Source organism: Rhyacophila brunnea, unplaced genomic scaffold (genome assembly GCF_057557595.1).
Source record: "Rhyacophila brunnea isolate RB1 unplaced genomic scaffold, BYU_Rbru_1.0 scaffold_9, whole genome shotgun sequence".
Taxonomy (NCBI): domain Eukaryota; kingdom Metazoa; phylum Arthropoda; class Insecta; order Trichoptera; family Rhyacophilidae; genus Rhyacophila; species Rhyacophila brunnea.
The window spans coordinates 10,202,492-10,229,535 of record NW_028233361.1 but is presented as its reverse complement, the minus strand read 5'-3'; the positions used below and the strand labels follow the sequence as shown (position 1 = coordinate 10,229,535).

General features: G+C 35.5%; 4 protein-coding genes across 5 annotated transcripts; 3 read left to right on the top strand and 1 right to left on the bottom strand.

Moving 5' to 3' along the window:
* Positions 1–997: 997 nt before the first annotated feature.
* COX6B (Cytochrome c oxidase subunit 6B) lies at positions 998–5,731 on the top strand. The gene is made up of 3 exons (XM_085959959.1): positions 998–1,088; positions 3,234–3,317; positions 5,198–5,731. The coding sequence occupies exons 2-3, from the start codon at positions 3,238–3,240 to the stop codon at positions 5,364–5,366; spliced, it is 249 nt and encodes an 82-aa protein (XP_085816085.1). The 5' UTR covers positions 998–1,088; positions 3,234–3,237; the 3' UTR covers positions 5,367–5,731.
* Positions 1,238–3,161, top strand: LOC147063251 (uncharacterized). The gene has a single exon (XM_085959956.1). The coding sequence runs from the start codon at positions 1,443–1,445 to the stop codon at positions 3,027–3,029; it is 1,587 nt and encodes a 528-aa protein (XP_085816082.1). The 5' UTR covers positions 1,238–1,442; the 3' UTR covers positions 3,030–3,161.
* Positions 5,732–5,750: 19 nt separating the features above from the next.
* Positions 5,751–11,457, bottom strand: snf (U1 small nuclear ribonucleoprotein A snf). 2 transcript variants are annotated; one of them, XM_085959958.1, is made up of 4 exons: positions 11,356–11,457; positions 10,690–10,947; positions 9,204–9,514; positions 5,751–8,293 (listed from the first exon to the last, which is right to left on the bottom strand). In XM_085959958.1, the coding sequence occupies exons 2-4, from the start codon at positions 10,924–10,926 to the stop codon at positions 8,134–8,136; spliced, it is 708 nt and encodes a 235-aa protein (XP_085816084.1). In that variant the 5' UTR covers positions 10,927–10,947; positions 11,356–11,457; the 3' UTR covers positions 5,751–8,133. The 2 variants fall into 2 exon arrangements, with proteins under 2 accessions (XP_085816084.1, XP_085816083.1); XM_085959957.1 differs by having other exon boundaries at positions 10,690–10,928.
* Positions 11,458–14,762: 3,305 nt separating this feature from the next.
* Rpn9 (regulatory particle non-ATPase 9) lies at positions 14,763–26,257 on the top strand. The gene is made up of 8 exons (XM_085959770.1): positions 14,763–14,967; positions 15,067–15,180; positions 15,537–15,672; positions 16,436–16,584; positions 23,581–23,737; positions 24,220–24,408; positions 25,173–25,313; positions 25,547–26,257. The coding sequence occupies exons 1-8, from the start codon at positions 14,852–14,854 to the stop codon at positions 25,721–25,723; spliced, it is 1,179 nt and encodes a 392-aa protein (XP_085815896.1). The 5' UTR covers positions 14,763–14,851; the 3' UTR covers positions 25,724–26,257.
* Positions 26,258–27,044: the final 787 nt, after the last annotated feature.

Here is a 27,044-nt window from a genome sequence, read left to right as displayed (position 1 = left end):
GCGGATAAAAACAAATCCAGACATAAACTCTGCAGTACCTAAGTAATTTTCACAAAAAGATCCGACCGATACAAGCATAAAGTCGAAAGCACCAGTATGCACGGCACTAATTTTCCTTGGACTCATACAGTCAAAAATATCTTCTTAAGTCTGACTTTAGATGAACATCTAACATTTAGCTAACATCAAAAAGCTCCAAGCTCAAGTCACTAACGCCAGACTTGGCCCTATGATATTTATATAGAAAAATAAGCTCGCCCTCAAAAGCAAACTTCTCTATATTGCGACTATCTACTCATCCCATTATGACATAATATGCTGCCCCCGTCTGGGGGTATGCTATCTAATCCTAAAAAACATTAAAAAAGGTACAGACTATACAAAACAAATCTCTAGAACTATAACAGAATTATGTCCCATGGTTGTATTGTATACAATAAATACAATACCACACTTTCATGATGACTTAGTACGTAGATACCATTTTATTATCACGCCTTGGAACTTTCTAAAAAAATCTACAGGCCCATGACAGCAAACATCCCAAACCAGTCGATCAAAGATTCTAAACAATTACGAACCAGCGAATTTCGGGACCACTAGCAATATTGCTCTCAAGTCTTCTTATTCTATATCCCCCCCCCCCCCACAGTAGGAGACAAAAAAGAGAGGCTAGGTTATAGTACCCTATCCATCTGCACAGATATAAAAAATATATATTTTGCAGAGGACTCTTATCAGAATCGAACGAGAAACCACTGTATACCTGCCTACGTAGCCCATATTTTCTTTGTTTTTTACTTCAAACCCACGACGAAGGGCCAGCTCTTCGCTAATAAGTATACAAACCCAAGTAAAAAGGCCGTTAGCCTTGGTGCCTAATATTATACCTAGGTGTATACCTACTTTCCCGCAGGAAAGAAGGTAGAACCACAGAAAGTTACCATAGACAATTCAGTTGGTACTGTTGGTAGAAGCCAGTAGAAGTTTAGGAAACATACACATAAAAAAACTTCCATCGATCACGTCGCCTGCCATTTGCAATATTTTTAGTCAATCTACCTAGGGCAGTTTGAGCTACTATCAAGGTAAGTTTGGCATTTAAACATTGAAAACAATCGTGTTTTACTCTCCAGATTTTTTTTTTCAATGAATTGTCCTATTTTATGGACATCTATATATTAGTACATGTCCGTTATCAGAAGTTTTATTACGTAATTTATATTTTGAAGAGCCATATTATCGTGTATTTACGGATATGTTATCTGCTAAATCGGAGCTACATTATATGACAGCATTTGAGGATATCGCCATCACGAGAAACTTATATGTTGAAAGCAATTGTTACACCGAGAAGTTCTCTTCCTTGTAGGTGTCTCCGTACCTACATTCTGCGACATCAGCAGGTTTTTGTGGGGCAGTGACGACCGTCTGCCCTGGAAATGGCGGCTCAAGGCGGCGCCTGGGACGGAGGACCTCCTGGCGCAGAGATCGATTACGCGCCTCCACCCTCCGCCGGCGAACAAAAAGTGTCGCCCGTGCCGCCTCCTCCGGGCCGGTGGCCTCCCCCTATGACCTTCCCTCCTCCGCGGCCGTACCCCGCACTCTCTAACATCGGACCCCCAGCACCACACCCTCCCCTCGCATTCTCCAACATTCTACCCGGAGCCCCGATTCCACCCCCCGCTTTCTCCAACATTGGACCTGTAGTGCCGCATATTCCCCCCGGATTCTCTAACATTCGACCCGCTGCCCCCCATCCTCCGCTCGCATTCTCTAACATTCAACCCGCCGTACCTTATCTTCCTCGGTTTCAAACTGACTGCAATCTCAATCGGGCTCGTCAGGGTTCTGACTTTTCATCAGCACCACAGCATAACAGTTTCAACAGACAAAACCAAGGAAGAGAAAATCTAGATGACAAATATGGTTCCAATAAACCGAGGAGATATAATAGAGACGATAACCACGTACGCCGAAGATCTCGATCTAGAGAATTCAGAAGAACGCACGGTGACTCGACCCACACTCAAGGTCACAGAACGTCACGACGTTCGCGAAGCAGATCTACATCGAGGGAGAAAAAACTCAATCGTTTCAAAAGATCACACAGCTCATCGAGTGGTAAATCTTCTTCGTCGGGTAGCGACAAGCGCCGGAGATCTTCATCTTCTTCCAGCTGTAAATCTGGTCCGCGCAGAAGTCGTCGCTCGTCTGACAGAACGCCTCGCAAACCGCAAACAAGCAAAATGGACAATTACAAGAATTTCACTAGATCCGAAGAGTCATCCTCTGTAAAGAGTAACGACAGAAAAAATATAAATTCGAGAAATAAATCCCCGAATCGTTCACAATCCCGGGAACGTAATGCAAATCAATCGAGGCAGATATCGGGTCGACACCGTCCCAAAAGCAGGTCTCGTTCGAGAGAGAGACACGGCAGACGATACGATTCCAAAGATCTGAGCGGGAAATCTAATACTAGGAGTAATGATGACGGCGATAAAAAGACATCCGATAGAAGAAGTTCCTCTCCGGAAGCGAATCTGAGATTGAAAGACAGCAGAGCGAGCGGAAGAAAGAGATATCCGACAGACGACTCTGAAAGAGACAGCAATAAGAAAGATCAGCGATCGCGGCGAGATGAAACAAACTCGACCGCCGGTTCCAATAATAAAAAAACACAGGACACCAAGGCGCAAACTCCCGTGCCCGCCCCATTTAAGAATGATGGCAGTTTCCTGGAGATATTCAAAAAAATGCAAGAGACCCAAACGTCTCAGGAAAGCACTTCGTCGACTGCTCCTACTGAAATGCTCGAACCTAAAAAAGCAGCGTTGCCGTTTATCGGTAAACGTCGAGGCGGCAGAGTACTAAAGACTGGCATGGTTAAAAAAGCTAAAACTATTGAAGAACATCGAGTCGACGACGGACCGAAAGACGCTTGGTCGCTGTACTTGCAAGAAGTTAAGAAATACAGAGAGACGTCGTGTGAAGAAGAAGGAAAAACAAGACCTCTCGTGAAATAACTATACGTACTACATATTCCCAGTTAAAATTATTAAAGAACAATGCATAATATATTATTAAGGTGTACAATATAGTTAATTATACGTATAGAGTAGGGACAAAGGCTACCTCTATTAGATGGTAACTAACAACATATTATTTCATTTGTGTGGTCTTATCAATGTGTCAGTCACTCCATTAAGAATTCTTTCTTTTTTTCACAGCAAAATGTCTGTGGCCGTGAATACCGCCAAGGACTTCAAGACTGCGCCTTTTGATCCTCGCTTTCCAAACCAGAACCAAACACGGTTAGTGTTGGCATTATGTTTTTCATAATATCATTTCATTTATTTTACCCATTACTAGAACGATGATAATTATTATATAGTCGAACTTGGTTATTATGAGGAATTGAACCGACCGAATTTGCTCGTTATAAGCGTTACTCGTTATATCAGAGAATAGGTATTTTTAATTGAGCGGTCACATAACACAAAAAGTCGCAATTCAAACAAAAATACACACAATTACAATTTTTCCCCGAAAAAAGCATGGCATTCATAACTACAAAAGAACGCTGGTAGGTACCCACTGATTTCAGCTAGGATTTTTTACATGAAATTTCAACCATATGTGTGGATACTTTTTCAATATTGTTAGGTATTTATATTATTAATGAAGTAGGTACTTAAGACACTTAACTAGCGTGACAAACGTAATCCGATCCCGGCGGCATCGGTCTACAGTCGGATTTTATTGCTTAGGGTCGAAAATGTTTTTAAACGATCGACACATTAACAATTATAAGAAAATTTGTGCTCAGTATATCCGATAAGTAGCTCGTTATAAAAGTGAATAAATATATGGAGAAAATCATTAACTAAAGTCAACGAATGTTCCGTGATCGTAATAACCGAGTTCGACTGTATTTGAATCATATCCTGAAACATCGGTTTAACTGCATTTTCATTCAATCTGATTAACATACTTTGTGTATCCCTTCAGATGACTCAGTAGATTAACTTATCTCTACAGAATATGGATTTCCAGGTGTCATTACAAACATTGTCATAGTTATTAATTGTTCTACCTACATCAAAGGTTGAACAGACAGTAGAATCTAGCAAAGAGAATGAAGTGTCGAATCGGGTGGACCATTGATCGAGGGGCGCCGTTTCAGTCGATCAGTTTAATGAAAATATCCTGAATATAGTTATTAATTTAAAGTAAACAAAATTTCACATAATGTGCTGTTTTGAAGATTTTTTTCGGCTGTAGTGATTCGTTGATTTATGGAAACAAACCTTAAATGAAAGGACATCCATTATAATATAACCTAAATTACCAATTATTTTAGTGAGTTTTAACCCCATAATGGAGCGGTGCAAATGGCTGACAACTAACCTCGTAAAAAAGTATATTTATATAGCCTGTACTCTTCATATACATGGCAGATAAAATAGTAATTTACATACGTTTTATAAAGGCTAAAGAAAATATCCGTGTATGACTGTATGGTGTGAATATGTTGATAAGTCTAAAAACATCAATTCTCAGGGCAGCTATTTGTACGTTTGGCTTTCTGTGGTAAAACAGGAATGTTTTTAAATGTTAGTTTGTTGGGAATTTTAAAACATCCAAAAACTGAGAATGTATGTTTTATAGACATATCAACATATTCATGCCATACACGGAAATTATCTTTAGCATTTATTTGAACAGTAAATTTTTTTTGTTAATTTTACGATATTTATGTTGGCAGCTGGTTTGAACTATAAACTTGGAAACGACCCAAAGATGGCCTCATCTTAAAAAGTGAACGTTGATAATCAATCACATCAGAAAGAATGAGCATATTGTGCTCTGTTTCGTTCTCTGTACACTATTGTGGCATATTTAAGTTTTAAACGAGGTTTAAGAGATATATTAAACGAGTCATCTCTGAACTATTTTACATTTTTTTCTACTTGCTCCATGAGGCTTAAGACTCGGTTCAGACACGGCGGATGTAAACCGCGTGGAGTCAATTTGGACTGGTTTCTATATCCGCTAGTCAACTGCAAAAAATGGATCCTGCGCAGAATCCGAAAGCTAGTACAATCCAATCCGCCGTGTCTGAACCGAGCCTAAGTCATAATCTTTGTCACATAGATGTTTGTTTTTATCATCAATGTGTTATTATTTGCAGGTACTGCTACCAAAGCTTTCTGGACTTCCACCGTTGCCAGAAAGTGAAGGGAACGAGTTACGAGCCATGCCAGTATTTCCACCGCACTTTCAAATCAATGTGCCCCGATGACTGGACAGAGAAGTGGACTGAGCAAATCGAGGCAGGCACTTTCCCCGGAAAAATTTAAACATCCGTTGTAATTTGCAGCACTAGATAATGTCGCCTGGCTCACAGATGTAGCCGACGCAATTTATTATTATAATAGTTTAATAATATTATGTTACACTTAATTTATTTTCCAAAATAATTTAACTCTACGTGTAATTTTCTCTTGAAGCTGTTATAAATTATGATTAAATACACTTGAACTTTAGTCCTATTTGTATGAGTACAAATGCTAGTTTTTTTCTATGTAAAAGGAATTTTTATCTACTTACACCTGAACAGAAAATTTCATTCCTCGAAAACTATCCTTAAATATGATTTCTGTATGTCAAAATTTGCCGCTGTCTTGCTATTCGCCTAATTTCTGTATTAAAAAATAACAATATATTGTTTTTTTTTTTTTATTGTATATCGAATTTTTAGAATAATTTTTCAATTCCATAATAACACACTTCGATCTCACTATAATAAATATTTATTTAGAATACGACAAGCTTAACTTGGTGCTTGTTATTTAAATATTGCCAGGATTGTAGGATATTATTCTCCACTTCCTTGTGATAAAATACAGAATAACGTTGGCCATTCTTTCCATTGAAGTGGGATATTTTTAATTATATGGCAACATTGAAATATCAAATGATTTATCCCGTTGTCGACTTTAAATATGGTCCGAATAAGCCCCTTTTGTCATTTTTCTTTGTCGCAGTACGACTATTTATAATCTTCCTACCATCACTTTTCAAAATTTTGTATTATTAACATAGTAGGGGGAGAACGAATAAAGAAGCGTGAGAGAGGATTTTAGTACACTAAGCTGCCACACATCAAGATAAACTTTGTTATTATGCCGAGTGTGTAATTCCCAATTGCCCTCATTTTTTGATCGATTCCGCTGAATTAAATAAATTCTACAAATTTGTTTAGAGTTACCATTATCAACTCAAAGTCATTAATTATAGAAAAAATCATCAAATATACTATCTTACTGGATCTCCTTGATTGCTAGAGTGCAAGCAATAACAGACTACATTATTGAGATTTGATTGTTTCCATACAAAACAATACAACTGAAGGGATGCTCAATGAGATAAACCAATGTAAGTAGTCAACAATGGCAACCGTAACAACAATCACGTTAACCTTAATTCCTGTATATATTCATGGCAAAGTGGTTTCACTTCAATAATGCAGTAGTCTCTAATTTTTTTTAATAAGACAATAATGAAATTAACGTGATTGCAGCTTATCCACTCTTAGCTGGCGTTGCACATCTACACCCGTCTCGTCTGCAACGTATCGAATATGTCAATGTGACATCGTTATTCACAACACACGTTGCCAAATGGAACTCTGCACATTGGTGTAATGAGTCATTTTAGTTTGAAATAATATGGAGTCATCCCTTAACATGCAGCGCAAATATAATCTTGAAATGTTGCATTTCGTCATTCATTTTGGCTTTCCGTGTGATGTCATTATCTTCGCACGGCCTTGCCTATACTCACATAATAGTTGCATGTGCACTCAGTTTTGATTTATGACTATTATCTCAATCGGCAATGTGTTTTAAGTTGAATGAATGGTTAACAAATACTTCTTATAAAAATTCTCTTGGAAAACTTTTCAGGAATTGGCCATACAAGCCTGTTGTTTTACAATACGTTTTGAAAATGCTGAAATTGTTAATAATAAATGTTTTGGACAGGATGGTCAAACTCAACAATTCAGTGATTATCGTTATCAAAGCTGACCTAATCATTTTGTAGTTGGTGACTTCTGTTTGAAACATATGTACAAACATTGCTGTGCTAAATGAAATCTTTCGACCATGTCCGATACTGATAGGATCATATGGGCCTCCACAGAGATAGTTTGTATTGACAGATTTTGTTTTTACGAGAAATGGAGGTCAGCCACTTGCTCAACCGATTAGGTCCATACTCTGACTTATACACAAATTGAAAAAACTATTTGTACTTGTCAGACCCAGGATTCGAACCTGGGACCCACGACGCAATAGGTCAACGCTTAAGCTGCGCGGCCATCGTGGGTGTCAATGAAATCTACAGTATTATTTACAAAATACAATAGGCGCTCGGTAATCCGGCATTACAATAAGGCAATATTTTGACGCAAACTTTTTATATTTCGTCTGATGTGGCTTACAAGTCTCAAGAATATTTGATAACCGAATAAAAAAAAAATACAGGTATTTGGCTTAAATTTATAACCATTTAGTGCCAACACCACGCGTTTGGAGTAGATATAATTAACGTGTTATTTAAATGTGGTAATTAAAAGGTCAGCAGTGATTGTGTTAAACGTTTGCTGAGTGTCTCAAAACCTTACGATTTTTGTATTTCACTTAATATTGTTTACTCCTGGCAGTTATTACTGTACTAGTGCTTCATTCATGCAGCCACTAAATTTATAATATAGAAAATAAAATCAATTAGCTTAGCAACTGGGATAAATTATTTGAACAGGTCAGATTAAAATCAGTTTTGTAATAAATACTATAAAAAGTTTCTGCATAGACTCAGTGCAATGTCATAAGAGAACTTTGATAATTTGTGTAGTGTTTTATTCAGTTTATTAATACAGCTATTATTGTTAAAACACAGAAAATACAATATGCGACATTTTTAAAAATATAAGGGTAACACATAAAACTATGGTACATAACACAGATTTGTGAGGTATGCCATACATACTTGTCTTGTATTACCAGTCTTACGCTAGCTTTAGAATGAAACAAATCACATTAACTCATCAATTACACTGCTTCACTTCTTGGCGAACGATATCTTCATGGCGTGCGATGGAGTTATTTTGAAGCCTTGGAGGGCTTCTTTGGCCGCAGCTGATTGCACCTCGTTGGCAAACTCGACGAACGCAATATCATGTCTGTTTGGAACCAATCGCACTTCTTTGAAGCCAGGGAATCTATAAGAAAGTGAAATGTAGGGTTAGAATTTATTTATCGCTTTTAATATTATGTTGAAATTGAAATGTTTCACAGATTAATTAATTTATTGTAATCAAATCTAGTATAAATTAGCATTAGCGTATTAACAAATGCGTTACTTGGAACTTTTGAACAAAATTATGATTCATAGAGACAATAAGTAATCAAATTTTAAAAAGCTAGCTTGGTTATTGATAAACTTATGCTTATCATAATGGTTATTCAAGTGAAAATGAAGATTCTAACGGTTACATGTAAATTGTACGTACAACATTTTACCGTGGCACAGTTCGCCGTGAGTTTTCTCGTCGGAAAGAGATGACCGTATACCATACGGTTTCAAATTTTATTAGATCCAATATGAACAATAATTCAATTTTCATAGCTTATTTTTGGCAAAATTCATGAATTCAAGATTTAAAACCTAACCTAACCTATCAAATAATCCAGTATATCAGCTATTGTTTGCTGCTGGCTTTCTGTAAAGTGTAAACCGACATGAACCGTTTTTATTTAGACATGAAATTTATGTCAGTACATACTATACGACCCAAAGAGATTGGACAGTCTTTAATATACAGCCATATATTTCCGATACAACATTTCACGGTGAAGTGTGATACGGCGAACTGCATACGTACAAGTTTCCGGACATGGATTCAAACACCTCACTTGATCACCATTAACATCAATTATTAAATCTAATATTTTTTTAAAGACAATATAAATTATTACTTGACTCACTGATCCTTGCTCTGGATCAATGGTGTGAATTTACCAGACATGGAATAACAACCGACGACTCTAAAGATGATGCTCCGTTATTATACCACTGTGAGTTTATGTGCCGTTGAAATGCTGCCTTATATTGGAGAAACTTATACTTACTGGTTGAAAAGCATAGAGAGCATCATTTCTGAGGTTTCATCCGGGAGGTTTGTGAGGAACAAAATTTGGTTGGGCGGTTGCTCTGCAGGGGTTCCACCTAAATGAGGCAACAGAGGCGGTGCCGTTACTCCGATTGGTAAGTTATTCAATGAGGGAGCAATATTGTTCTGACGATTCTCTTTAGCCTTTTTCTTCTTGGCACCGCCGTCTTCCGGCACGCTTTTCGGTATCTTTTGGCGCTTCGGTCTTTCTTGGAAGGTGCCTTTCATTTTTGAGATGACATCGCTGTCTGATTTGCAATATTGTATATGCTGCAAAGTAAACAAACTGGTCAATGATATGTAGGTAGTTTTAAAAACTAAAATATTACAAACTTGACTATGATACGATTTCTATACTCTTGCGTCATCTCAGTGGCCATCTGAGAAACCCTCACGTCTCACGTAATATTGTTGCAGATTATTGAGTCAGAATTCGTTCGATTTATGGGTGCTTACTTCTCAAACCGCCACTTTTGGAGACAGTTCTTTTGAGATATATAGAATCGAGCAGAAAATATCAATATTTTTCAACAGTAAAATCCATGAACTATGTAAGTTTTATCAATATTGGTCCAGTAATTAGACAGACACTACAATTAACTGCTCATCTACGATGTTCAGCTTATGCTCCTGTCAATGTGCACGTTGGTATTACAGTACTCCATATCGTCAAAAAAATATTTGAAAAACGGTCTGTAATTCACTATTAATTTTTAATGTAGAAATCTCAATAAAGACAATTACATACAATTTACAACAGAACCAAGCGCAGCAATGGCAGTGGGCAGTTTTTTTCATACACAATCTTACTCCAGTATAATATACTAACACAACCACGTGTGCGCATCGCCTCACTTTTTGCAGTGAGCTTTGTGCTACAGGTTTTCCTTTTGTTTCTGGGTTACAGTGATTGTGTAATGTTCTAAATCTGAATTGGCAATGGATAAATTCTGGAGACCTCCATTGTTTCATTTGGTTCAAATTGAATCGTGATCACTATTGGTAATGAAATATATTTCGGTACAAGTCGGTTATGGGGAAGCCAGCGGCAAACACATTTTAAAAATAGCCGATATACTGGATTATATTTGTTAGGTTGGATTATGAAATTCATGACTTTTCCCAAAATCGTCTAAGACAATTAGTGAGGTTCCCGCCTGGCTTCCCCATAACCGCCTTGTACCCAAATTTATATTATTGTTTAACATTGCAGCAACTAGTGTGGTATAATAATATGTTCATTGTGATTTATTCATTTAGAAATGTAAATTACGGGTACCTAGCCTTTTCAAAGTTTTTCGATCATACAGAGTACTGTATCTTTTCCCACGTCGGTTCTTATACCTTAGGTACCTTGCACACATCATTGTGTGCAATTACTTGCTTTATAACTTTCAATGCTCAGTAATCTGAGGCAATCATATAGAAAAATATATTTTACTAACCATTGGCTTGTCGTAGAAAGGAAACCCTTGCATACTTCTCAATGCAATGGTGGCGCTGGCAATTTCTTTGAATATCACAAAAGCTTGGCCACGCATTTTAAAGGTTTTAAGAGCAACTATGTCTAATATTTGACCAAATTGTGAAAATATTGCATACAGGGACTTCTTCAATTCTTCCTTCTTGATTTTTTCATTGAGATTGTTTATGTAAATAGTGTGATTAGGTCGAATATCCATTTCTGAAAAAGATTAAGAATTCTGCTTACATTACACAAGTACAATAGAAACAAACCAATAATAATATAAAAAACTACACTTTACTTCAAGTTTTGAAAGTAGACAAACTCTCCATATAACCTCAATAGTAATAGCCAGTTATATTATGTAAAGGGTGACAAATAAATCGCCAATTGATTAGGATTAGACGATGGCATATCAAATACAATTATGTGTGATGGAACATGCGTGTGGGTCGAACCTTATTAATAATTGGAAGCATGTCCTTAAAAAATACGACATGGCACCCCTCGTACCCAATGACAATAATGTGATTGCTCGTACCGGTAAACGACAGAGTTGACGACACGTAAACGCCTAGTTCTACTTGGCCCACATTCTGATAATTTTAACAGAAATTTAAATCACGTATATCATGCAAATACTTACTTTGGTTATGTTTTAATTCTGTCAATTTATATTATAATAAGACAAAATGACAATAATCAAGAAAGATGCCAAAGCTTCAATTCCGCCAAACACCTAACGCATAGACAATAGGCATTTAGTATATTAGTCTATTGATATCAGTGTTGCCATATTTTGAAAGTGGAATTATAGTACAGAGCCTCCAAAATTATAGTATTTGGGGATAAAATATAGTACGCGTTGTCATCTGTTGAAAATGAAAATTTTCCCAATTTTTCATAGTCGGCTTGTTTTTTTTAGGAGATATATTTCGCCGCGGGCCGCAGATTTCAAATTTCCACTCGATTGCGAAATGGCAAATGCGAAATTATAGTACTTTTATATTAAATTATAGTACGATATTCAAAAGTATAGTATTTTGAGCGTACTATACCTATTTCATATCGTACATAGTACGCGGACCAAAATTATAGTACAAATACTATAATTACAGTACGGTTGGCAACACTGATTGACATTGTCTACACATTATCTATATTCGGGCCCATAGAGTAGAGCATGGTTTCCCAAACTATGGGTCGCGACCCACCAGTGGGTCGCGAGCGAATATTGAGTGGGCCCTCGCCACTGTATACATGAATTAAAAAAAATAGGAAGTGATAAATTTGATATTTCATTCGCTATTTATAATTCCTAAAAATTGAAATAAACTTAAGTTACGAAATTCTGGCTCTCAGTTGCTGATAATTACCCTTGCCTGTTCGATGAAGCTATGAGAGTCTTCTTCCTCTTTACTACCTCATATCTATGTGAGGTCGGATTTTTGGCTATGGTTAACATTGAAACTAAATACCGAAATAAATTGGATATATCAAACTCACTGCGATTAAAAGTAACTAAAGTTGAAGTTGATGCTAAAACTTTAATGAAGAAAAATAAGAAACAAATACATCTTTCACATTGAAATAACTTTGTAAAAAAAACCTTGCAGGTGTAGGTATTTAAGTAATATTTTTATTTTATTTAACTTGTGTTTCTTATTTCAACAGTCTTTCATTCATATTGGTAAAACTAATAATTTTTTTTTTATTTCAATTAGAACAAATGTGTCGCTGAGTTTCAAAACCCGCTATAACACCTTTTTGAAATAATTGAGATATATATATCAGTGGATTCGTTATTAAAATCTCTACATGAAAATTTTATTGTCTCTTTCAAAGTCCGCTACAATTGACTGTCATTTATGAAAGAAAATCAATGTGTCAATCAATTCACGCTATAACACTATGTGTTACATTCAAAATCCCCTATAACACAACTGACCAATAAGAAGCGAGAATCAGATGAAATGCAGCATGGCCGCCAGTACATTTATGTTGTAAGTTGCGGTAGGAGTGCTGTTTTGTTGATTTGTTATTCTTACGATTTATAGTCTTAAAATGTGTGACGAACTTATAAATATGGTTAAATCTCCAATTAATAAAGCTAGGAAGAGGTTGAGCCAACCAAAATCTTGGAAAGTCAACGAAATACGCCGTAAACGGTAAGTTAAATTAGACATAAATGTGTTAAAAATGCATGGGTCATCATCTGAATTTCCAGTGGCGTGTAACTCAATTATGAACTGGTTAAAACTGTTCTTTTCTGTAATATATTTTTATAATTTATAATAATAAGTTTATTTTTTGTATAAAACTCTATAAAAACCTTTTGATGGTTAAACGTTATCACCTTATCACTTATCACATATTCAGCAGTGGCAGTGTTATGTTATTTAGAATATTTTCAGTATGATTTTGTGAAAAAAACAGTTCGTTTGTCAAGCACGCCACTGTTTTAAAGAAAATATTTAGCTCTACAGTATTTATTATTCAAATGGTTGTTCTGATATAAAATTTGATACTTTTCATAACATGTGAGCACCAAACCCCATAAAACCGATTTATTGGTCAGGCACTAATGCGCGACGATAAACCATGTAAATTATTATATTTTGGAGCATTTTTCAATGGCGCCATTCACAAACCGCACTTGTATGTTATCAATGTGTAGGTACTGTGAAATGTTTTATAATTTATTACATATAATAACTTAGTAACGTCTTATAAGTATAACAAATACCTTTAGCATTCAAGTTCAAATGGTGATGCTCTGGCTCAGTGTGGTGACAGATTATTTGACTCACTTATTTACATGTATTACTCAAGTAAAATATCAAATAAATGAATGAAACATGTTTGCAGTCAAATTATGAGAGTACCGCGTCACTCATATTTTTTAAAACCAATGTACCTATATATTTTATTTTATATTATTTTTGTGAGAACGATAAAGTATGCTATACATACAGTGTTTTTATGTAAATTGCATTGTATTTTTAATTGAATTATTTTTACTGAACAATGAAAAATTGTAACATTTTTAATAATTTTTAATGATTCTCAGGTTCGAATCCTGGGTCTGACAAGTACACATATTGTTTTTCAATTTGTGTGTGAGTCAGGGTATGGACCTAATAGGTTGAGCAAGTGGCTGACATCCATTTCTCGTAAAAAACAAAATCTGTCAATATAAACCTCTACTCTGTCGACATGGTCGAAAAAAAAAAAATTTAATTACCTATGTCTTTATATTAAAATTTTCCTTAAATTTTTGTTTATGTAATATAGGAACAAAATGACAAACAATGTTTTTTTTTCATTTTAAACTGCTATTTTAGAATATGTACCTACTTATAATACTAATTTTAAATGAATAAAACGTTTATTAAATAAAAATATATAGGTAACTCTTTTTCATCGTACCACGCGCCACCAATGGAAGATTCCGACTTTAAGTTGTCAAAAGTTTCCCTAACAAAATACGCTATAACCTTCAATGGGTATTTCAAAAACCGCTATAACACTATGTTACTTACAAAATCCGCTATAACCAAACATTTAAGTCTTTTATTTCATCAGTGGACTAGAATACAATATAAATAGTGATGCAAAATATTTCCAAAAATGATCTATCATTGGGCAAAAAAAGAAAAACATCGATAATCCCTTTATCCATAAACTGAGAAGTTTTTATTGATTTTCTCAACAAAATGAAAAGGTGTTATAGGGGGTTTTGAAACTCAGCGACACAAATAAGACAGCATTAAGTTGTTCCATGACTCGCCACTAGGGAATCTGAGCATTACCAATATTTATGCCCTCTTTTCTCTAAGACAGCTAAGAGGTGGGTCCCAAGATTGGAAATTTTTGTTAGATGGGTCGGAGCCCAGTCAACTTTGGGAACCACTGGAGTAGAGAATTCCATAGTCCAATATCTCGGGCCGTTCGGAACACAAATTTTAAGTACTCAATAGTGGATCGTGTACTTTATAGCAAAATTGTCTACGACTCACTGAGGCGATTGTCATTGTCCATAGATATATTATTAGTCTATGGATTTATAAACGACAACTTCATTGCATTACTTCGATCATTCGATATTAAAATTTAGAATTCTGAATAAGCCCAAACGGAACATGGCGTATACAATATATTCCGCTGCCGATGTAGCTGATTATTTGACTAAAAAGCAAACATCTGACAGAGAATTAGCTGCAGATTGGGCGCAATTAGAAGAACTTTATAATAAAAAGTAAATTTGTCATTTATCTATGTTTACATATTCACCATATCGTACAGAAAATATGACAGGTCTTAGTTTATTGCAATTAATATTTTTTATATGTTTCAGACTATGGCACCAGCTGACGCTAAAGGTTGATACATTTGTGAAAAATCCTCAACTACAGCAAGGAGATAACTTGATTCAATTATACAGTAGCTTTATTGCTACATTTGAAAACAAGTAAGCCGCAACTTAACCTATTTTTGCCGATCATGATAATGCACATTCCTTTGATACGTTTAGTAGGATAACAGCGTTTGCTTGTCGTGGACTGACTATTTTATGTTATTGAGTATTAGATTCATACACATGCTTTAGTTCAAAGAATATATTCAATGGATCCCAGAAACAACTTAAATTCATTTTTATATTCAGTAAGATGTCCTTTTTGTGTGTCAAATTGTAAATATTTCTTGACAATTGCTATTCTGATATTATTGTCAAACAATAGTCATAGACAATCAAATTATTTGTGCAATGACAAACTACCATCATGAGATTAAACGCTTAATGTAGTTATTACTTTACCTTTTTAGAATAAACCCATTGGCGCTTGTGGAGATAGTTGCAATTATTATTAAACAATATTCAGATAAGAAGGAAGCGGTCACCTTCTTGGAAAAGATTGAAACAAAAGTCAAAAATAATGGCGAAGCTTTTGCACTGTGCAAGGTAATCATATTATATCTTTCATATTTGACTATACTATAATTGAGTAAGTATCCGCAATAGACGATCTAACCTAACCTAATCTTAGTGTATGATAATGATGCATTGGAATGTATTAAAATATCGATCTTTACGTTAACAATTATTGGATCGAAAAGCATCTGCGCTGACAGAAAAATGTATTTAATATAATTGTGAACATGGGATAAACTGTTTCCACAAAAAAAAAAAGGTAAATGATCATGCAGTTATCTGCGGCACTATAATCGTGTCTGCGTATGAAGTCATGAATCGAGGTTACAAAACCTGCACCTGGAATATTTAAAAACCCCAGAGCCCACAAGATGAGATGTGGTGGATTAGGGGGCAAATCCGGTTCCCATCAATTTGAATATTCGCAAATTGATTCTTCGTGGGTGGTTTGTATATGGAAATGTTAAAATCAATATGCTGCCTATCTTCTTTTTGAGATACCTTATACTACTTTAATACTAACATGGGCAGTGCGACAGCATCTGATTTTTGTGTGCTTTGTGCAATGCCTCTCACCAATTCCACCTAGCCATTAGTTTTTTATTCTTTACGATTAAACACTACTTAAATGAGCAACCAAAGCAAATGCATCAATATTCAGTACTGCTAACATACAGAATACAAAATTTTCTATATTAACACACTGCTTCATCTTTATTTGTTCAAACTCTTTGATAGTACATGACTTATAGTTTCAACTGTTTCCGTACTCTAATGTGTTGTTTTCCAATAGGTATTGCAAGGACAAATTTACTTAGAAGAACTGCAAGACTTGGAGAATACTAAAAAGATCATTGAAGAATTGGAGAACTCTTTAGAAGACGCTGATGGAGTGACATCGGTCCATGGCAGATACTACCAGCTTGCATCGCAGTATTATCGGTAAAGAATATATGATAATATCTGAAAGTAATATTGTCCATATGAAATTCTGTTGAGGCTATACCTCAGTTGAGGCATGGTCTAAAAAGATAAAGTAAATGGGTAACGTTTTTAGTCATCTTTACACGATTTAAGAATTAATACCCCCGTCGGCATCACGAAACAAATTGACGTATTGACACCTCGATGTTCGCTCTCAGACTGCCAGCGAGCTCAAAATTTCGTCGCGCCTATAGTGGAAAATTATTTACCGTTTCACTGAGTGTCGCCTTAATGTTACACAGTGGATTTTTTTGTTTTTGACTCAATTTTTTAAGGATAATGAATAGTCAATGCTAATACTTGTTATAGATAGGCTTTCTTCAGTTGTCTCCGTTAGCTGGCGAAGGATGGAGGTAGCCTGTTAAGATCCGACATAAATAGTGAACACTTAGCTTTGTCAGAAATGCATATTTGTTTTTATTGAACTAAGACTACAAATTGGAGATAGTGTTCATTAAAAATTAGGTAAATGTGCCGCAGAGGTGGCCATGAGATTTTACAACTTTCTTTTTAGACCAAACCAAACCTAACCTAACCTAATCTAAGCTACCCCAACCTAATATTACCTCATATCGTCAGTGTTTTGTAAAAAGGGCGAATTAACCAAAATGCTATTTTACAGGAGGAGGATTTTTAACATTTGACATTTATTTGTTTATTATTAGCTGTGGATGATTATAAATATCTAACAAGTTTATAATAAAGCTTAGAAAGAATATTGTCATTATAATATAATTTAATTTAACATTATAATTTGTAATTTTAATTAATTTTATTTTAGTCGATTATCGTTTTTTAACCCGGCCGGCGCCGATGTCACACACCTTGTACAAATCGGCCAAATTCGCAATGCGCATGTGTATAAATCGATGCCACCGCGTCCATATTTATCATACGGGACTGATTTTTTCACGTAAATTTGGCCTGATTTGTCCTTCTCCTGCCACCTATGACATATTTTAAAAGCATTGGTTCTAAATATAAAATAATCACCAAAGTTTCGAACCAATTCGTACGGCCAAGTTTTGCTGGTTGACAGAAATCAGTTTGAACTGCGCGCCGCGACTGCGCAGTATACGACAGACTTTCAACCGAGCGGGCCATTGCGCGGGATTGTATTTATCGCATACAAGTTGAATATTTACCGCAATCGTTGATAAATACTTTTTTTGCTGTCTGGTGTACTTATCACATTAAAACTGGCATGATTAACTATTGAACGTATGATTTTATTTTACCGCGATTTTTAAAATACTTTTTGTACTGTCTACCGTGTCCCATTTTAGTGAATGTGAAAATTAATACTGATATCAATAACTATTGTGTGTGAGTTTAATGGTTTCTGTGATTTGGCGTTCCCTAATACTGTAGTTAAACATTTTAAAAACATTTCATAGTTTTATAGTGCGTAAATATGGAGGAAGAAAATGTGCGTACTAATGAGGAATTGGACTCAGATTATGATATGTCGGAAGAGGAATTGGAACAGCATGAGACTGATCATGACGTCGACGATACGGACTCTGACGAGCCAATTGAATTTTTGCGGTCGTGGAGAACTGGCCCGTATATTCCAATAGTTCACGAATTCAATGATTGTCGATCTGGCGTGACATCGAACGACTTGAACGAATCCTCTCCCGAATGTCTTTTCTTTGAACATTTTTTGAATAAAAATATAATGTCGGAAATAGTGAACCAAACGAATACATTTTTTAACCATTCGTACAGTGCGGGAGACCTTGGACCGAAATCGCGATCACACAATTGGACAGACACGTCAGTGCCGGAGTTGTATACATTTTTTGCCGTATCAATGCTGATGACTCGAAATAAGCACACGTCGATAGAGGAACATTGGAGTACCGATCCTTACCTGCATGCAGACATTTTTGGGAAAATAATGGCTAGAAATCGATACCAACTTATTTTACAAATGCTTCATTTTTCTGATCCTAGTGTGACCGCCTCAAATGATAGACTAGCTAAAATTAGATTACTGTTAGAACACACAAGAACAATTTTTAGGGAAACGATGATACCGTATCAGAATCTTTGCATAGATGAGAGCATAATCGTGTTTAAGGGTAGATTAATTTTTAAACAATTCATTCCTTCCAAAAGACATCGATTTGGAATAAAAATGTTTGTGATGTGTGACGTAATGACAGGATATATTATTGACTTTATAATTTATTGTGGGGAAGGGACTGACATACAAGACAATGAAAATCTCGGTATTTCCGGTGCGGTAGTGACAACGCTAATGAAAGACTACATCGGGAAAGGTCACACCTTATGGTGTGATAACTGGTATTCGAGTCCGGCGCTTTTTAAATACCTTCACTCTCACAAAACGAATGCTTGCGGTACAGTGAGAAAAAATCGTAAAGATATGCCAGAGTTCAGCAAACTGAAAAAGGGAGATACCGAGTCTAAGTACAATAGTCCACTTTTGGCTCTGAAATGGCACGATAGGAGGGATGTTCACATGCTATCCACCCTCCACGATGCATCATTTGGACCAACGGGAAAAGTGAACTATAGAACTGGCGAAAACATCGAAAAACCGAAATGTGTTATAGATTATAACAAAAATATGGGTACGGTAGATAAGTCCGACATGATGCTTAGCAACTTGTCGTGTATGAGAAAGTCGATCAAGTGGTATAAAAAGGTCGCATTCCACATGATCGACTTATATTTATTAAATGCTTTTTATTTATATAAATTTATTAAATGTGACAAAAAAACATTGGGCGATTTTCAACTCTGTGTAATAAAACAATTAGTGAACAAATATTGTGTGAGAATTTCAAATGCACCCCTGCCCAAGCCGACAGCGTCAACTAGCGATAATCCCGTACGATTATTGCCCAAAAGTGCAACGGGACATTTGCCAGAATACATTTTACCGACACAAAATACCGATAAGCCTAGAAGGAGATGTTTCGTATGCGGGAATTCTAAAAAAAATCCGAAAAAAACAAAACTCTCTCGCTATATGTGCCCAACGTGTGATGTTGCGTTATGTCTGTCACCTTGCTTTAAAATATATCACACGTCAAAAGAATTTTAAAATAGGTTTATTATTGTATTTGTTTTTTTTTTAATATGTGAGTTCGTGTTAATTTATCAATAATATTCAATAAGTTAAGTGTTTGTGTAGTTTAAATATATTAAAAGGGTCCCCTTTATATTTGTTTACGACTCAACCCGAAGACATTAATATGTGATTTATCGATATGCACTTGAAAATTAGTAACACTTCAATTCGTGGGAACGTAATGCACAAGTGTCGAAATAGTACACACCGCGCAGAGCTCTAACTATTGGCTACAAAATGGCGTCTTACGGTGAGTTCTTTCAAATTTGGATAGCATTCGTTTGTTCGAGTGTTTCTGATATTATAACTGATTTATTACGGTTTTTTAGTGTGTCGAAATTATTTTAATGGTTTTGGGTTCTCGACTGGAGCTGTGACATATTTTTTATTGCTTTTTTTAGTATAGAACAAAGACGATAATGAAATTCATGCGTAGTTATGGTGCGTCATACGATTTTTGAGGCAGGTGCCGGGTTAAGTACTTTCCTATGGAGATACAAATTCGCCCTTTTTACAAAACACCGACGATATAATCTTAGTTTGTGATAATGGTGCATCAAAATGTATGAAAATTTCAAATTTTCAATTAACGATTATTAGATTGAAAAGCCGATGCGCCGACAGAAAAAGGGGCTCAATTTACCGAGAGTACACCGCAGAGAAACGTCAGATTTTTTTATTCAATACTTGAAAGCATCTAAGCGACACTTTTTGAGCATAGACAATCATTGAAAAATTGTTATTATATGGCTAAATCGCTATTATAAGCGTAGACAATAAGTACAAATATAAAAATCTTTTACAATGAATAAAATTCAAACATTTTCAATTACCTAATAAAATTCGCCGTTTTCAAAAATCAGTATAGCATATTAGAGTTCGCCAATGCATTTCATAAAATTTAAATAATTATAAAGTAACCTTTGACACAAAGACACTCGTGCTTAAACCTTCATATAAAAACGCTCTAAATAGGTAGGTAAGTATGCGAAAATAATGAACATTTTTCAAAATAACGTTATAGATAACAATATTTTTTATATAAAATTTTGCCGTAATTCCGACTCAAATTTAATCAATAAAATAAGAAATACGAATGAAAATGGCTTGAATGGCTTTTATTTACTCTTTGATTAGTGATTGTTTTTATAAGATAATAATATTTATCTATAGTCAGTATTCCGTATTTATTTTGTATTCATGTAATTAAATGTATAATAAATGAAACAGGCTCCAGTTTATGAGCCCCACGAAAACATTTAGTTTCCACAAACAAATGGCCCGGTCAAATAGCCTCGATAAAACGGCTCACGCTGATTGAAATTAAACGTCACTGGTTTTCATTAAAATGCCACTTTTCCTACTTAAAACTTACCTTTCGGCATAATATACCTATCATAAATATTCATGAAGCGTGTTATCTTTCATATTAAATATACCGAACTAACCTCATATTTTTTTTTAATCTTTTCTCGGTTATGCGTTAATACGGAATACTGACTATGGATATATATTACAATCACTAATCAAAGAGTAAATAAAAGCCATCCAAGCCATTTTCACTCCTATTTCTTATTAAATTTTATTGATCAAATTTGAGTCGGAATTTTCTGAAATTATAACAATGACGTTTAGTTAACACGGCTCAATTTTATATATGAAATATTGTTATCTATAACGTTATTTTGAAAAATGTTCCTTATTTTCGCATACCTACCTACCTATTTAGAACGTTTTTATACGAAGGTTTAAGGCTCGCACAAACCAACGCGAATATTCACCAAGTACCCCGTCAAAATATCCCGAAAAAAGCACCCGCCATCGGTACGGAAGGTCCGGTCAAAAGAGTCTCAAAAAAAGCCAATGCCGCTGTAATGCTCCCTACTTACCTGTTGTTAATGAACAAACGTAACATTTATTCACGCAGGGGATCAAAAGATACAATGAAAGCCATCAATTTGTCATATATTTGGCTATTTTTTGAGACTCTTTTGACCGGACCTTCCATATCGATGCGGGTGCTTTTTTCGGGTTATTTTGACGGGGTAAATGCGAATGGATGGCAGTGTCGGAGACAAATTGTATCAATGATAATATAAAATTATTGATATATTATTTGAATGCTCGATACCGAAATTGTAAGATAACTTAATTCCCTTCCGAAATCTGAACGTCGCGTGCTCTTTCCCGTAAGCCAATACGAGCTTGATTGGCGAATATTCGCTGTGAATAATTCGCTTTGGTGTGTGCACGAATGTCTTAGGTTACTTTAAAATTATTTAAATTTTATGAAATGCATTGGCGAACTCTATTATGCTATACTGATTTTTGAAAACGGCGAATTTTATTAATTTAAAATGTTTGAATTTTATACTTACATTGTAAATGATTTTTATATTTGTACTTATTGTCTACGCTTATAATAGCATTTTCCCCATATAATAGCGGTTTTTTCCATGATTGCTATGCTCAAAAAATGTCGCTTAGATGCTTTCAAGTATTGACCAAAGAAATCTGACGTTTATCCAGGGTGTACGGTCGTAATATAGAGCCGAAAAAGGTATTTATTATGATTGTCTACATGGAATAAACTGTTTTCGTAAAAAAAAAAATGTAAAAGCTCATGGCCATCTCTGCGGCACAATTACCAAAAATTAAATTAAACACTGCTTAAACTAAGCCATAATAGATGAATAATCAATAAATATTCGTCTATCTATAAAATATCTAAAATTATGCCATTAAATCATAGGTAATTTTATATATTTTATGGATAGAAGAATATTTATGGTTTAGGCAGGAGTAACATGAATTTTAAAAAACTAACTAATGTCATCTGTCTTTGAAAATCGATGTCTCCGCCGAATCTTAGGGGTACATTGGTATGACCGTGTTACAAACACCTGAGTTCGTGAGCAGACACAGCAGCCTTCGGTAATTGAGGTAAACACGAAGAGACATTTTACGTGGCTGAGACATGTGTTCCGGATGCTGCCAAAGAGTGCGACACTTCGTAGCCTTGTGGCACAGTCTCGAGGGTTCCGTCCCTCCTTCACCCTGCAGTGGTGCTACAAAAGCGATCTACGCGCTGCAGGTCTGGGATGGCGGGGGGCGCAAGAGTTGGCAATGGATCGAGGGAAGTGGCGCGAACTTGTGCTTGCCCTATGCTCCAATGCTGGGTTGTGACAAGGTGAAAGAAAAAGATGAGAACTAATGTCATCTGCATTTGTACTCAATAAGTATGACTGACAAAGTTTATTGTGCACTATTTATATCGAATCTTAACAGCCTACCTCCACCCTTCGTCACTGATAGGTATAGCATGTAACATATTTATGTTATCATTCCATGTCATGATAACTAAGCCGTTTAGTGGATACATGTTTACATCTAAAATTTAATTTATGTACCTACAATAATTTTTTTTAGATCATTGTTGAATGAATGAAAAATATACATAAAAACAATTTAAGTCTATTCCAAAATTTTATGCTAGAAACCGACAAGTTTAACGTGAGGCTCCGCTGCATAGCTGCTGTGTTGCCGCGGAGCCTCACGTTAAACTTGCCGGTCTCTACAATAAGATAACGATAAGCAGTTATCACTATATATCTTATCTACTGAATATATTATTTGAAATTTGGACCCGCAGTAATGTCAACTTATTTAGTGTACCAGAGACAGCTGTTGCATTACCTGTTTGGATTTCAATGCAATGTCGCTGCTTCAGATACTTACTCGAATAAGACTGAGAAAGCAAAAAATATAATTGGGTGTTAGGTTCCTGTGTTTTTTAATATAACGTGGATAAGTGGATTTATGAATGTTAATATTTGAATATATTACAGACTCCAAGGGGAGCATGCCCTATACTACCGAGCGGCGCTACGACAGCTGGGCTGTGCCGGAGAGGACTCTGCCCCTCCTGAACAACGGGCTCAACACGCCTTCTTTTTGGGGTTAGCTGCACTCTTGGCTGATGATATTTACAATCTCGGAGAATTGGTATTTAAAAATTTATATACCTATAATTTCTACTTATTAAATTGTTTTTCAGTTTTGATTTTTTTTAAATTCTGGATTAACTTTGTCTAACTTAACTGACAATGGCCGAGCGGTAACGTGTCGGATCCATGTCTCGGGTTCGAATTCCAGGTTTGGATAATTCACATGTTTTTCAATGTGTATTTAGACCCAGAGTATGGACCTAATAGGTTGAAAAAGTGGCTAGCACATTACTCGTAAAAACAAATATCTGTCTCATCACTCTGTGTAGGTCCATAGGGAGAGGGCGACAGTGACAAAAAGAGGGATGTTAACACTGTCAGTGATAACGGACAATATACAAGAATTTAACCATGCCTACTTTTTGCACACGGTAATAAATGGTATCTACACCATTTACATGTTCTGTGGCGTCTTTAAATAAATAATTGATGAAATCATCCCAGATCAAGAGTAATTGAATAATTATTTTTTTGTTACAGCTGTCTCACCCGATTGTTGAGAGTCTGGCTCGAACGGAAAACGCCTGGCTGGTAGAGGTGGTTCGGGCTGTAAACAGGGGCGATGTGGAAGCTTTCGAACGGCTACGTCCTAGTTGGTCGGCAGTTGCCGATCTCGTTGCTCATGAAGCCAGCCTCCGCAGAAAAATCTCATTGCTCTGCTTGATGGAGGTGCGTATCAAACTTGTTTCATTAATTTTGTGAATCTCAGAATATGCAGTAGAATTACTATAGTAGTGAAAGTTTAAAACATCCTCCAGACGTTCCGATTTGTTGGCCCAAAATCTATGTAATATATTTTAGTCTATGGTCAGCATGACCAAATCATCCACTGTTGCCTCCAGGCAGTGGAAGGGTAAACATACATTACAACCTACACACACTAACGGAAAATGACCTGACAGTGCTACAGATAATACGATTTGCCACATCTAGAATATGTCTGAATTGCTGTAATGAATCGTTGTAAACTCCTTTCATTGCCTCAGCCCCAGAGATGTGTGTATCTACCAGTGTTGCCAACCGTACTATAATTATAGTACAATACTATAATTTTGATTCTGCAAAAAATGTAAAATACTATAATAAATCGCCGAATATGCCAAAATACTATAATTTTAAAGGATTCGAGCCGAAAAATGTTCCTGTACTATATTTTTTACAGAAATATTATAATTTTTATGCCTTTGTACTATAATCAACATAGAAAAATGTGGCAACACTGGTATCTACCTACATTTTCCAACTACATAGCTCGTCTAAAATTTCATTTCATTCTATTAAAAGTAACCTCTTATGTAGTTGCTTTTTTTCCATCCATAGCTAGGCATGGGTTATTTACGAAAGTAGTTCACTTCTGAGGTAACAGCTGCAAGAAAAAGTTTATTGTTGTACCAGTCACCATGCACATAATAAACTAACTTGATCATTTTCAGATGGGTTTCGAGAAGCTCCCATGGGAACGCAAATTGACGTTTGCCGAGATCGCCTCTAAGACAAAACTCTCCGAAGAAGAAGTGGAATTGCTCGTAATGAAGGCCCTTGCGCAAAAACTTATCAAAGGAGCAATAGACCAGGTAAAAATAATTCATTACATGCTTATGTAATGTTATCAACCAAATTATTTGATGAATAGTCACAGTAAAACCCTTAAAATATTTGATATCTAAAATAACATGGCTAACGACCGATGGTGCTCATGTACAATTTTGTGAACAATCAATCTATCTATATATCTTGAAGAATGAGAAATAGCTTCTTTGTAAGGTACAATGTATTCATCATGGCTTACTGTTTTCTTTATGTGTAGGTTTCCCGAGAGGTACGCATCCAATGGGTGAGACCGCGCGCTCTGGAACGGGAGTCTGTCAAGGAATTAGCCGTGGCTATGGATGCGTGGGCAGAGAGCGTCCGGCAGACTGGTCTTCTCCTGCAGAACTGGGGCAAAGAGATCATCGCCATCGATGGCATGCCCAAACTCGGATGATACACTTGAACGTCCACAATATTATTAACATAATAATTAATTTCTTTACAGTCTCTTCTTCCACTGTCGACTGTTATAAGACAGGGAAATTGATATTGGAATTTTACCATTGTGTACAACTCTAATTGCGAATGTATTAATTTATTAAAATATAATACAATACACTTTCAAGCATTTCTACTATTAAAAGTAACTTGCGATTAATTTAAAACAATTAAAGTGCATAACATGGAAATGCATTTTGTGTTATGGTTCAATACCCTTGTTCAAACTCAAATGAAAATTAAACACATTAGCTTAGGATATTGATGGTAGGACTTAAATTTGCATATTCATTGTTTTCATACACAGAAACAATTGGAAGATATAGTATCTGATTTTTTATTCCAGTTAATATGAAATTGTGTTAATTTGTTGCTGTTTATTTCTAAATATATTGATATCATTATATTAGTGTGTGGAGTAATGGTTATTTTACTCTCAAATTTGCGTTTATTTTAATGGTAAGTATGAAAATAAAAAAACTTTTCTATAAAAAAATGTTTTTCTTTTTATCGACACGTACGCAGTAGAAAAATAGTTAGAACTTGTAGCTGGGATGTCATCTTGGAAGAAATGGTTTGACACTCGCAAGTAATGCCTCAAATACATTATAGTCACTATATGCAGTCACAGTAAGTTGCCGCTACGAGAAAAAAGTGTGTAACGTCATTTTTCTTGGTATTTAAAATGTTATCAGACCGATGCTCCCATCCCATAGCACACTTTTAACCTTCAATTAAATAAACATTGTCAGTTAGTAAAATCTGTCGAAATCGCCAGAACAATGAGGTCACCTCACGCATATCGCGGTACGTGATGTACCGCACTAGTCATTGAACATTTTTTCTATTTTCTGCAGGCCTACACATTTTCGACTCATGTCAAAATCGCGTGTTCTTTGTTTTTAGTGGTTTTTCTATTAAATTATTATTTATGTCTGATGTTTACGTCTATTATCTATGGTCTGCTGATTGGGTTCTGTTCAAAATATTATCTATGGATGCGATATCGCAAGTAATTTTAACATGTGCACACGTAGAAACTGTGAAAATTAATTGAAATAAAATTACTATAAATAGTTCAAAATATGTACTAAAAAAATTTGAGTTAGCACTTTCCATAATTGAATATTTATAGATAGTGATCTTTCGAAATATTCTGCAGAATGACGAAACCACAGACAAAATTTGTCTCCGTGCCAGCATGTTACATGATCATAATGTAATCGCAGCATAAGACTATTTTTAAGCCCATCCCCCACAACGAATAAATATTGGTA